Source organism: Onychostruthus taczanowskii, unplaced genomic scaffold (genome assembly GCF_017590055.1).
Source record: "Onychostruthus taczanowskii isolate IOZ18803 unplaced genomic scaffold, ASM1759005v1 scaffold61, whole genome shotgun sequence".
Classification (NCBI taxonomy): domain Eukaryota; kingdom Metazoa; phylum Chordata; class Aves; order Passeriformes; family Passeridae; genus Onychostruthus; species Onychostruthus taczanowskii.
In genome coordinates, this window is record NW_024503790.1 from 467593 (window position 1) to 481254 (window position 13662).

General features: G+C 51.6%; 1 protein-coding gene across 2 annotated transcripts in view; it reads left to right on the top strand.

Annotated features, from left to right (window-relative positions):
- Nucleotides 1–339: 339 nt before the first annotated feature.
- The window catches only part of IFFO2 (intermediate filament family orphan 2), a 45710-nt gene continuing 32387 nt past the window's right edge, over nt 340–13662 (top strand). For both annotated transcript variants that reach the window (XM_041419581.1, XM_041419582.1), the window contains exon 1: nt 340–1030. In XM_041419581.1, the coding sequence (XP_041275515.1) occupies nt 429–1030 (602 nt within the window). In that variant the 5' untranslated portion in view covers nt 340–428. The remainder of the gene's footprint in view (nt 1031–13662) is intronic.

Consider the following 13662-nt stretch of genomic DNA (forward strand, 5'->3'; position numbering starts at 1 on the left):
GCGCGGCGGACACGTGGAGGGAGAGGCTGCGGCACCGCGGGGCGGGGCCATGCAAATGAGAAATCATTATGGAAATGAGGGCCGTGGTTATGAGGCCGCTAATGGTACTGTAATGGGGCGTGTTTATGTAAATGAGATGCTTGTTATGGGAATATAGGGCGTGGTTATGGAAATGAAGGTGTCTATATGGAAATAGGGGGCGTGGTTCTGTCTGTGGGCGGTGCCTCGGCCCCGGCGCGCGGGGTTGGGGCGGGGCCGGTCCCGCCCCGCGCTCCCGCCCAGAGCCCTCAGAGCCCTGCGAGCGCGGCGGCGGCCGCAGAGACAGCAGCGGCACCGGCGCGGCCGCTCCGCACCGCCGGGACCGCCGGCCCGTCCACCGCCGCCGGCTTCTCCACCACCGCCGGCCCCTCCGCCACCGCCCCTCCGCCATGAACTCGCTGCTCTTCGGGGAGATGGCCCGCGCCTTCTCCCCCGCCGCCGCCGCCGCCGCCTCCTCCTGCCCGCTGGGCCCCGGCGGCGGCGGCCCCGCGGCGGCTGGGGGGGGCCCGCCGGTGACGGCGGCGCTGCGGAACGACCTGGGCTCCAACATCCACCTGCTCAAGGGGCTGAACGTGCGGTTCCGCTGCTTCCTGGCCAAGGTGCACGAGCTGGAGCGGCGGAACCGGCTGCTGGAGAAGCAGCTGGCGGCCCAGCAGAGCGAGCGCGACCGCCGGCTGCGCTACAAGACCTTCTCCCGGGACCAGGCGGTGCAGACGGACGGCGGGACCCCGCCGCTGGTGCCGCCGCCGGGCCCCGGGCACGGGGCGCTGCCGTCGCCGCCGCACTACGGGCGCCTGCCCGGCACCATCTGGAGCTACACCCAGGTGCGGCGCACCGGCGGCGGCGGCCTGGAGACCGTGCAGGGCCCCGGCGTGTCCTGGGTGCACCCGGACGGCGTCGGGGTGCAGATCGACACCATCACCCCCGAGATCCGCGCCCTCTACAACGTGCTGGCCAAAGTCAAGCGGGAGCGCGACGAGTACAAGAGGAAGTGAGTGATGGGGGATGCGGGCGGTCCGCGCTGCACTGCGGGGAAACGCGGCCAGCCCTCCCCGGGAGCGCTCGGGGACAGCGCGGCGGACGCGGGCACCGGGCTCCCCCTGCCCGGGGGCCGCTGCGGGCGGGGGGTGCGCCCCGGCGGTCCTGGGGGCTTTTCTTCGTGGGGGGAGTGGGGGTTGAACCTCATTTGGTACCCAGAAAACTGTGGGATCTATCCTTGGGGGGATGGAGAGCCTGGATCTTGCAAGGAGCATTGTCAGCATTAATTAAAAAAAAAAACCATATATACACACACACATATTCTTATATATATGTGTATATATATTTTTTGTTTAGAAGGAAAATAATCCGTTATTAATATTGTATCGCATAGTTACTCCTAAATTTAGCTCGCCTTCATTTTTTTGGTCTGATTACTCCAGTAGTCGCTTGTGTGTGCCAGCTCCCCGAAATTAGCTCAGTGCTGCAATATTTGGGTTGCAAATACTGCAGGGCAGGGTTTGCACTCCGAGATGTTGCTCGGAATTGGCCAAAACAAAAGCCTTTGTAAGTAAGGCCCGCTGCTCTGGAGGTGTCCCCTGGCCTGTGGCAAGCCCTGGGGCTGGAATGGTGATGGATGGCGTTCCCTTGCATTGCTCTTTGGCTGTGGCAGAGATGGAGGCCAGAGGGGAAAAAAAATGTACTTGGGCTTTGCAGGGAGATTCCTGCATTGTCTGAGGAGCTGCTGCCCTTCGGGGCGGCTTCAGCCTGTGAATGCATTTCCTGCTCGTGAGGCCGGGGTTTTTTCCTGCAGGATCCCCCGAATCCGTCCCCATTCCCCGCATTTCCCGGCTCCGTGGCCTGTGGAGCGGGGCCGGGTCCCTTCTGCCCGGCTTGGCAGACTGCAGTGAGCTCCCTGCTCACCTCAGGTCGGCGGCAGCTTTTGTAACATCTGAAATCCGCCGGCTCGCAGACATGTCCTCGGCGGGCTCTGTGGCCTGCTCCTCGGCCGGTGCCTCTCCCCGGGCTCGGTGCCTCTCCCCGGGCTCGGTGCCTCGGCTGCTCTGTCCCTCGTGGCTGGGAAAAAGGAGCCGGTCTCTGTTTTCCAGCCCGGAGTCGTGGCTGCCGTGGTGGCACCACGGGCTGGGTTTGGTTTCTGTGGCCTGTCCCGAGGAATGGGAGGAGCAGGGAGCACAAAAATGGTGCTGGATGGGAAAAGGGGATCCCACAGCGTGTGGGGTGTGAGTTGTGTCACCAAAACTTGGGGCTGCTTCTCCTTTTTCCATGGATGCTTGGTTTGTTCCAGCTTCTGGGGGAAGAGACTTGTGGGCCTTCAGGTTCAGCCTTTCTGCTGACACAAAGTTGATTTTTGTGCTTTTACTCACTTGTGTAAAGCACATTTTCCCCTTACTCTGTGTTCTTGCTCACTCAGGGGTTACATAAACCAGATAAATTCAGCAGAGCAAAGGGGAGCTTCAGATCTTATTCTTGCCCTTGAAAGATGTTTTACTTGTGGGGAAAAAAAAAGTAATTAACAGGTATGAACATGTCCCATTCCACACTGGTGATGTTGTGTCTGCAGTGTGGGTTTTATGGATGCTCATTTCTCTGGAACTGGAGTTGGTCACTGTTCTGTGACCTTCAGTCCCACATGGACAGCACACCCTTGTTTTTGGGGGATTGGCTTTTTCCTCTGGGCCTTGAGCTGCCTGGGGCAAGCTGAGGGAGCAGGACTGTGCTGGGTGAGCTCCTCCTGGCACTCGGCTGGGATCAGTGCCCTGGGCTCTGGGTGCTGCAGGGCTTTCAGCCACCCTGCAGGGCTCCGATGGAGTTTGTTTGTGCAGGGCTGGGCTGCCCTGGCCTGGCACCTCTCTGTGTGTGCCTGCACTAAATGCACTCTTTGGGGTTCCCCATCCTGCTGTGATCCCTTTGATGCTCTGGGTTTATTTGGGGAGCCAAGCTCCAGGTGGAACAGGAGGAGTCTTGTGCCTGTCTCCTTGGGGGGCTCTTGGGGCTTGTGGAGAGCTGGGCACTAGCTCAGCTCCCAGCCCAGGGGTGTGACCAGGGAAAGAAGGAAGGAAAAGGAAAAGAAATGGAGAGAAAATGGAAATAACTTCTTATTGCTCAATCTGAGAGCCAGCAGAGCCCACAGCCTTTGTGGAGCAGCCAGGCCTTGTAACCTCACCCAGGAGCCGTCAGTCCATAGCCAAAAACCTTTAAGCAGATAGTGATAATTCCATTTATCTCCTGGGGCAAGGGAGGCTTTTGCCCCTTTCCAGGGTGGCCACTTGGTCCAGGAGGTTGTGGCCACCAAATGTTTGTGGTTTGAAGTATTTGGCTGTGAGGAGAGGCAGGGGATGGGTGGGACACCAGGGCAGTGCTGGGTGTGCAGGCTCACCTCGGATGTTGTTGAAGGCAAACTCACTGATGTCCCCCCTGGGAACTGGGAAGGGCAGGGGTGCAGTCCAGAGGGGAAATAATCCGTTTTGTTTCCTTTCTTCTAAAGGAAAAGCAGCCTTGCTGCTGTAAAACAACGGTGGGAGATCATCCAGGATGTTCTTGCCAATGGAATTCTGCCTGTGCAGTTTCTGGGATCAGCAATGGCTTCATTTGGGGGAAATGTGGTTAATTTCTTTGTTCCATTCCCTCAAATAATTTTCCTTGGATGTGGTAACACAACAAACTGGAGCTCTGAGAGGGCATTGTCAATTTAGTACACTGATTGTATTTTACCCTGGCTTTTGTTTGTGTCTGAAGCAAAACGTTTCCTGTGAGGAGCCCAGCAGATATTTCAGTCCAAAACTGCTTTTGCTTTTGCTTTTTCTTCCAGGTGTGATATTTTACTCATATTGTATATAAATTTGCATCTTTTCTACTTATTGTGCTGCCTTAACCTCATATTTTTTGGTGATGATCATGATTTTACACAACATTATGATTTCAGTGAGGGAGTCAACAGCTGGAGGAGTTTTTGAGGGAAAATGAAGTTAAATTAATTTTCTTTATTTTTTTTTCCATCTGTGCTTGCATTTAGAAAAGCTTTTGGACATAGATCTGACTCCAAATTGGATCATTTATTATCTATGAGATATTTTTTGATTTTTACCTATTGTTACCCTTTTAGCAGGAAAAAGCAAAATTGTATTTCTGCAAAATTGCACTTCTGCAGTCAAAGCAGCTCAATAAAAAATACTTCCAAGGAGAGTTAATTGAAAATGGAGCAGGGTCACATTTTTTGAATTTAAAACACTAAGGTGAAGCGATTTTTTTTTTTTCCTGGGAAAAAAACGACAAAAAAAATCCCCAATAATAACAATAGTAATAATAAATCATACTCAGCCGTGGTGCTTCAGCTTCTCTGAGGTGAGTCCGAGCAGAGCGGTTCCTCCAGGAGCAGGCTGGGATCCAGGTTCTGCATCCCTGGGTTTGGGCTTGGTCCCCTCCGGTTATTCAGGAGAAAAATCTGCTTTTGGGGGAGCAGCTGGGGGCGAGCCCAGCCCCCGCCCGGCTCGTTCGGGGATCTTTGTCCTGATTTTGGGACACTCGGGAGCCTCAACGGCTCCGGTGGCACCTCAGGGAGGAACGTGGGGAGAACGAGGGGGCTTCTCCCTCCAATTAGTTCAGTCCTGTTAATCACTGAGCGAGGGGGGCATGCCGTGACACGGGCCAGGTGTGGCGGTGATGGCCGGGACGCGTCCCCCCCCCGGCTCCCTGGGCTGAGGGGACACCGTCCCGGAGATCCCCGGGGAGCCGGCACATCCCCGAGCGAGCGCTGGGACAGCGGCGGTGCAGCTGTGACTGTGACAGTGCAGGTGTGCTGTGACAGTGCAGCTGTCACTGACAGTGCAGGTGTGACAGTGCGGGTGTGACTGACAGTGCAGCTGTGACTGTGACAGTGCCGGTGTGACTGACAGTGCAGCTGTGACAGTGACAGTGCCGGTGTGACTGACAGTGCAGGTGTGACTGTGACAGTGCAGCTGTGACTGTGACAGTGCCGGTGTGACTGACAGTGCAGGTGTGACAGTGACAGTGCCGGTGTGACTGTGACAGTGCAGCTGTGACTGTGGCAGTGCAGGTGTGACAGTGGCGGTGTGCTGTGACAGTGCAGGTGCAGCAGTGACAATGGTGGTGCTGCTGTGACGGGGACAGTGGAGGTGTGACAGTGACAGTGCGACTGTGACAGTGCAGCTGTGACTGACAGTGCAGGTGTGACTGTGACAGTGCAGGTGTGACTGTGACAGTGACAGTACTGCTGTGATGGTGACAGCGGCGGTGCAGTTGTGACAGCAGCAGTGCTGCTGTGACAGTGACAAGTGGCAGTGCAGGTGTGGCAGTGGTAGTGCAGGTGTGACAGTACTGCTATGACAGTGGCAGTGTCCCTGTAACAGTGGCAGTACCCCTGTGACAGTGTCCCTGTGACAGTGACAAGTGGCAGTGCAGGTGTGGCAGTGGTAGTGCAGGTGTGACAGTGCCCCAGTGATAGTGGCAATGCAGGTGTGACAGTACTGCTATGACAGTGGCAGTGCCCCTGTGACAGTGGCAGTACTGCTGTGGCAGTGTCCCAGTGACAGTGACGCTGTGACAGTGGCAGTGCCCCTGTGACAGTGACAGTACTGCTGTGGCAGTGTCCCAATGACAGTGCAGGTGTGACAGTTGCAGTGCCCCTGTGACAGTGACAGTGCCCCTGTGACAGTGCCAGTGGCAGTGCGGGTGTGGCAGTGCCCCAGTGTCAGTGGCAGTACTGTTGTGACAGTGTCCCTGTGACAGTGCCAGTGGCAGCGTGGGTGTGGCAGTGCCCCAGTGGCAGTGGCAGTGTCCCTGTGACAGTGTCCCTGTGACAGTGTCCCTGTGACAGTGTCCCTGTGGCAGTGGCAGTACTGCTGTGGCAGTGTCCCTGTGACAGTGTCCCTGTGGCAGTGGCAGTACTGCTGTGGCAGTGTCCCTGTGACAGTGTCCCTGTGGCAGTGGCAGTACTGCTGTGACAGTGTCCCTGTGACAGTGCCTGTGGCAGTGCGGGTGTGGCAGTGCCCCAGTGTCAGTGGCAGTACTGCTGTGGCAGTGTCCCTGTGACAGTGCCAGTAGCAGTGCAGGTGTGGCAGTGCCCCTGTGGCAGTGGCAGTACTGCTGTGACAGTGTCCCTGTGACAGTGCCTGTGGCAGTGTGACAGTGGCAGTGTCCCTGCGTGTGGCCAGCCCAGCTGGCTGCAGCCGCTCCCTCCCTGGCTGTCCCCGTCCCAGCCCTCCTGTGGCAGTGCCCCAGTGGCAGTGTCCCTGCGTGTGGCCAGCCCAGCTGGCTGCAGCCGCTCCCTCCCTGGCTGTCCCCGTCCCAGCCCTTGGCCAGATTTGTATATTTATGGTTCCACGATTACTCTTAATTGCTGCAGATATTGAGTCTGCCAGATGTTGGTTGTCTTTTCCAGCATGGGCTTAGCTGGTACTAAGAGTTGAACTGGAAATAATTGTTTTACCTCAGGATGGTTTTTCACTGGCAAGATTAATAAAGTCCACTTGGAAAAGAGATTATCTTAAATTTGCTGCAGCTGGGAAGGACAAAGATTATCATTGTCAAAGGCAGCGCGCGTCAAAACTCACTGGAGCTTGTTTTTTTTAGAGAAGGGAACTTAATAAAAATGTGCTTAAGATAAGCCCTGGAGGAATGTCTGAGAACTTTTAAGGCTAAAATATCAGCAGTAACAAGATGCAAATGTTCTGCATAGACCCAATCAAAAACAAATAATTTTTTCATCCCCCTGGAGGAATGTAACCAGCGTGGCAGACCTGTCCCTGCCTCGATTGGTCACAGGGCTGGCAGGAACAATCTCTGTGGAAAGCCACCTCTTTAATTCTGCTATTCCTGCTTTTCTTTTTCTGTTTTAGAGGGATAATTATTTTTCAGTGTGGCTTTTCACAGAAATTCCGGATTTTCCACTGCTTCCAGAGGAGTGGAAAATCCCTGGTCTGGGAGATTTTTGGCTGCCTCTTACAAGATGTGAAGTTTGATATTAAATGCTGGCTCTGGTGAAACCTGAGAGCCAGGCTTGAAAAGCCCCTTTTTCCCTGGCCTGGGAGAACGTCAGTTTTCCTTGTGGAGAAGGGATAAAATTGCCTGAAGTGAAAAAAACCTTGGCTGTGTGGCACAAATACCCAGTTGTAATTGCTGGGTGGAAAGTGGCACTGCTTGGAGCTGTGCAAGTGAATCCCCATAAGAGTAATATTTCCTTAAATAATTCCATCTTTCCTTCTAAAATGCTGCTGCAGAGACACACATTTAGGGTACACACTGGTGTCTCTCACCAATCTCGGGTTTATTTATTTTTTTCCTCATGGTACAGCTGGAAACTGGGACTTTGGGTCGTAGGGGTGCAGGGGAAGGATTGTGGGGAGGGTGTTTCTCTTTGATCCTGATTTCTAGCAGTGCTCCACGGTGGGGTTGGGGCTGTGCTTGGAAAATCTAATAGACAAAGAAATCTCTGTGTGTGCCTAAGACTGGTTTGTAATGGGAGGGCTGAGTGTGTTGTGACTGACTTGAAAGAGCTGTTGCTATTTTGAAATTTATCTTTAAATTAGAATTAAAATAATGAGTTTGTAGATGAACTCAGTGGAGAGGAAAATCCCCTCCTCGTGTTGTGGTTGGAGTTTTAAAGGAAAAAAATTCTCCTTTTTTCTCAACAAGCTTCCCCTGCTGTAGGAGAACCACAGACTGTGTGTGTGTGTGTATGTTAAATTTACCTTTTGATTCCTCCTGTGACTCACTCTGGGCTTTCTGAAGGCAATAAACCCCCAGATTTTCAGAGCACAGCTCAGTGCTGAGTAGGTCTGGGAGCAAACCCCCCACATACCTCAGACCTTAAACCCAAAGAATCTCCCCAGGTGCTGCAGAGTGGGCTGAGGTGGAAGCAAACACAGGAACCAGTGGGAACCAGTGATTTCCAGCTCCCCTCCTGGGCTTTGGAGCAGAGATGCCTCTGAGTGCTGGACTGGGGGCCAAGGAGGCTCTGCAGCCACCTCCAGCTCAGCAGCTGCTTTTTTGTGGCTCAGGGTTTGTGGTGCTGCTCTCGGGTTGGTTTCCTGCATCTGCATTTCTCTGACTAAGTTTACTTCTTTTCTGTGCTAGAAATACTCACAGGATGTTGTTTTTTGCTCCTGCAGGGGCCCTGTGGGTCCCTTCCAGCTTGGGATATTCTGATTTTAAATATCCATCTTGGTGTTTAAACCAGCCCTTTTAAAACCAGCCTTTTTAAAACCAGCTCTTTTTGTTTGGTTGGTTGTACGAGAAAGGAAGAGATTTCTTCCAGTTTTTTTGAAGTTTAAAAGCTTAAGAGTGTCTGTGTGGGCACTGTTCAGAGTGGCTGAAACTCCTGCATAGCCTTGTGACCTCTTCCCATTAAAAATTACCTTGCTGCAAGAACCCTGGAGGGATTAGTGAGAAGTGATAATAAAGGTAATAAATGATAAGCAATGGCATGAGACTGATATGGCTTGGGAAAGAGGGGAATCATGGAATCACAGGGTGGTTTGGGTTGGAAGAGCCCTTAAAGATCAATTCCAACCCCTCTGCCTGCTCCCAGCCCTGTCCAGCCTGGCCCTGGGCACTGCCAGGGGTCCAGAGGAGTCACAGCTGAGTTTTTCTCACATTTCTAACCTTGAACCTCCCACTCTTACATCTGAAGGGAAGGAATTTGCCTCTACTTCGTGATAAGTTTGGAATAAGGGACAAAAATATTATTGTAGTAGGGCAATAGCCTGGGCACACTGAGAGCTTCTTGAATTTCAAATATATTGTCAAAAATGCCTTAATTTGGGTCGGCCTCTTCTCCCAGGGAGCAGTGACAGGAGAGGAAACTGCCTTGTGTGGCTCCAGGAGAGGTTTGGATTGGGTAGAGGGAAAATTTCCTCATGGAAAAGCTCCCAAAGCCCTGGCAGAGGCTGCTGAGGGCAGTGGGGGAGTCACCATCCATGGAAATGTTCAGGAAATCTGTGGATGTGGCACCTGGGGGTGTTTTGGCTGCCTGCTGATGCTGAAGGGATCATGTAGGAGGTGGGGGGATCTGTTTTTGATGCCACACAAATAAAGAACTTGTCTGGTGTTTCCTAATCCCTGGTGTCACCTCCTCCAGAAACTCTTCTGGTCAGCTCATTAGCAGATCATCCTGCTTCAAATTAAACCTGGGAAAAGCTCAGGTGATTGACCAGAGGTGACTTCAGGAAACTTGGGAAAGATTGCCTGCCTTTCTCCAGCGCTGTGGCAGGAAGTGGCAGCTGGGGGACACACACGTTTTTACCACCACTGGATTACTAAGATGCTTTGTTTCGAAAATTAAAAAATTAAAAAATTAAATTCTCAGCCGCAGGCCTGGGAGCCTCTCCTGTGCCCCTGCTAGGAGTGCTGCTGCTCCCTGTGCAGAAATGACATCAGCTGTGGCTCTGGGTCCCTGCAGCAGGGGAGGGCTGGCAGAGAATGGAGCTCTGTGCCCGCTAACGAAGTGCCCAGCTCGTTAGGGAGCCAGGCCAGCGGCCAGCGCCCGTCACTGCCGAAATCACAGCGGAGAGTCCCTGCAGCCCTTTGTCCCTGTGTCCATCTCTCCTCTCCATGTGACTCCTCTGGCTCCCTGTGTCCCACTTCCCCAAAACCTGGGTCATTTGGATCCAAGGGGAGTTTGGGACTCACCAGGTTTCATTTGGATCCCTTTCCAAGGGGAGTTTGGGACTCACCAGGTCATGTTGGCTCTTGGTGCCTGGGCTGCTCCTCCTCACTGGGGACAGGTTCAGGTGTCCCTTTTTTGGCTTTTTCTGCCTGGAAGCAGCACCATCCCTTGCTTTGAGATGGATTTGCCCTGTGTGTGATCAGAGCCTTGTACTGCTGCTGGGTTTAATCTTCATTTCAGGGGGTTTGTTCTGAATTTGCACTGAAATCCAGTCAAAAACAAGGCTTGGTGTTCCAGCCTGCACCTCAGTTCCATGTAACTTCCCAAATCTCTTGCTTCTGTGGACAAACTACTTAAAATTTTGCACTCTTCAGGGTTTGGGAGCTGGTGAGCTTCATGCAGAGCTCTGTGTTTGGTGCTTGTGGGCACTCAGGGGTGCCTGGCTTTATTTGCTGTGTGTGCACAGCCATCAGCATCTGGAAAAATGCTGGAAAACCTGACAGCTCCAAGATCCTGGACTAAAAGAAGGAGGAATTAACTTGCTCCTCTTCATGTGGGCAAGGGAAGTTGGTAATTTGCAGTGGCTCATGCAGCCAGGGAATGCTGAAGGAAGTGATGATTTACAGCAGGGCTGCATCCCCCTTCCCTTCAATGCAGTGACTCAGGCTGGAGCCCGAGATCAAAGGGATCCTGCCTCAGGACTGATTCCAAATCTGGGATTCCACTGCAAGTGTCTCTGCCTGTGCATTCTTACAGGTCAAATTTGTCTCTGAGGGGAGAAAATACAACTATGTCATTTTTATTTATTTTTTATAAATGGAGCTCCCTCTGACACAGAGCACAGAATTTAAATTGAGCAGGCCCATGTCAGATCAATCACAGAATTTGACCCTGACGTGTCACATCTGGTTAAAGACAAAACCAGGCACTGGTGTAAATTTACTGAATTCCATAAATTGGCAGGGGGGGGCATTAATATTGAATCACAGGATATTTTAATATCAATATTTAATATTTCAAACAGTTGCTGTCATTAAAACTGCTACAAGAAATTCCCCCTCTCACAGGCAGAAGAGAAATATTTATTTCCCTCTCTTCCATAAGACATTCACCATATGCTGAAGCACTGGGCAGTCTGGAATGTTTTCCCAACTCTTTTATAAAATTTTTCCCTCAAATGACTATGCCAGAATCACCTCACCTTTGGCTCTTCCTGCAATTTTAAAAACACTTCCTTTCTAATTTTTCCCCCTCTTTTTTATTATTTTGTTTCAAGAAAGGGAGGAATGGGGAGCGCAGAGCAGCTAGAAATCCCGTAATGCCCTGGGAAATGCGTTCCTGCTAATCTGTATTCCCCCTGGCACAGAGCTGCTGGCTGGCAGCAGGAGAGCAGCGTTCCCTGTTCAGGGACAAAGTCACCCTGGAATGCTGTCTCCAGTGCAGAGGGGCTGCCTCCCCTCGGGGAGCACAGAGGAACCTGCAGATAAACCCCTTCTCCTTCCTCCCCCTCGTCTCCTGTTGTTACTGCATTGAGGATGGCTGAATAAAGTGATGTATAAAGTCTCAGAAGGTAAAATGTTGAGTTTATTAGAAACCACAAGTTGTTTATAGATAACTGCAATAAAGGTGGACTTGATTGGTCTCTAATCACTACTTCTTACACTGTTGCTTAATTAGGAGCAGCACCCTCCTTGTAAACATCTTACAGTTAACAACACTCTGCCTTGGGGGTTCCCCTGGGGGTTTCCCTTTGGGATTTCCCTGGGGGGTGGGGGATCCCTCTCTCCGTGGATGTGCCATGCAGGCAGGCTCTTCCCTGCTCCCTTTTGGTGGCTGGAAGAAGGAATTCACTGTTTTTCCATTCATTATTTAATGGAGGGGAGGGTGGGAGCCTATGTGGGGCTGTGGTGCAGCCCTGAGCTGCTCTGAGTTCGTTTCAGCCCTAAAAGAGGTGTTCCCCTGTTTCCAAAGGCAGAGCCTTTTCCTCTTCCCAGCCTTCAGTGCAGCATTAATTTGATCTTTCTCCTATAAAATTCCCAATGAGATTCAGCTCTGAGCCTGTGGGCAGGCATTTATTGCCTGGGGGAGCTGTGGTTTGGGGGGTTGGGTCCATGACTCAGCTCCATCCTCCTGTAATTGTGGGGCCCTGGAAGGCAGGGGAATGAGTTCACTGCTCAGTCACTCCAGCCCTGTTCCCTGGTCTGTTCCAGTGGGGAAAGGCTGGGACAATTGGGATTGTTCATCCTGGAGAAGCTCTGGAGTGACCTAATTGTGGCCTTCAGTGCCTGAAGGAGCTGCAGGAAGTATGGAGAGGGATCATTTACAAGGGATGGAAGAACAGGACGGGGGGAAATGGTTTTAAACTAAAACAGAGAAAATTTAGATGGGATTTTGGGAGGGAATCCTTCCCTGTGAAGGTGGGCAGGCCCTGGACAGGGTGCCCAAAGCAGCTGTGGCTGCCCCTGGATCCCTGGCAGTGCCCAAGGCCAGGCTGGAACAACCTGGGACAGTGGAAGGTGTCCCTGCCATGGCAGGGCTGACACTGGATCAGCTTTAAGCTCTTTCCAACCCAAACCAGTCTGGTTTTCCGTGAAAACCAAGCCTGTACTGGAACTCTCCTGCTGCCCATCTCTCCTCCTCTACAAATATCTCAGGGCTGCACCTGCCCTGGCTGTTTATGTTCCCCACTGCTAAAAATTCAAGTACTAAACAACTCCAGTTCTTGGGAATCCGTGCAACTGAGACAGCAAAAGCAACCGTTTTGTTTGTGTGAAGATCATTCTGCCTTTATATAAATATTTTTAAATGCCTCATCTTGAATTTTATACCCCTGCTGTCACCTTTATTCATTTGCTTCTGTCTCAGTGGCAGAATGCTGTGGATTTGTGGTAATTCTGTAGTCCCCATGATGAACTGGAAGCCCTGAGCTCTATCAACCTGCCCCTTGTGCCAGAGGTGATGAGAGCAGCCTGAGCAGGGGTACATTCTGTTCCTGGGGAGGGCTGCTGTGTGTTCAGGTGCCACTGCAGCCCCTGAAGAACACTTTGTTTCTTACCTTCTGTTAACATTTGTCTTGTTACCAATGTGGCACTGCACATTAAATGTCTTTACCTTTGTGAAGGCAGTAAAACTCTTTAAATGCAGGTATGGGAATGGATCTGTAGGAGCTCTGCAGGGGTGCTGGGTGTTCCTCAAGGCCCATCGGAGCCCTTCAAGAGCAGTTTATTTCTTACCCTCTGTTAACATTCGTGTTGTTACAATCTTGGCACTGCACAGAAAATATATTTACATTTTCAAAGGTAATCAAGCTCTTCAAATGCAGATAAGGGAATGGATCCATAGGAGCACTCTTGGGAGTGTTGTGTGTTCCTCAAGTGTCTTCGGAGCCCTTGAAGAGCTTTTTATTTCTTCCCTTGGTTAATCCTCATGTTCTTACAGCTCTGACACTGCACATGAAAGCTACCCTTCAATATATTTACATTTTCAAAGGCGATAAAACTCTGGAAATGTAAGATAATGGATCCATAGGAGTGCTGTGCATTCCCTCCAGTGGCAGCGGAGCCCTTGAAGAAAAGTTTATTTCTTCTGAGGTCAGAACCTCCATACTGCACATAAAAGCTGCACTTTAATATATTTACTTTTACGAAGGTCATAAAGCTCTTCACTCAGAGATAATGGATGTGTAGGGCAGTGTTGGGAAGCTTTGCTGTGCCCTAGGTGTGTATTCCACCTGTATTCCTGACTCCTGGGAGCAGATAAGCTTTATCTCATTTTTTACTTTGTTCTTTAGAGGTTCAGTAAGATTACTTAGGGCTGGGACAGAGATTAGGGTGAGCTGAGCTCTCAGTTTTGAATTTGGCTCTGTTTTGAGGCTGGTTCTTAAAGAATATGATGGAAGAGGGAGATAACTTAAAGACAAGGTGAGGAGGGCATGGGCACTCCATTATTTTTGCTGCTTCAGGCTGAAGAGCTGCACAGGGGAATGAAAATCGTGCAGTAAT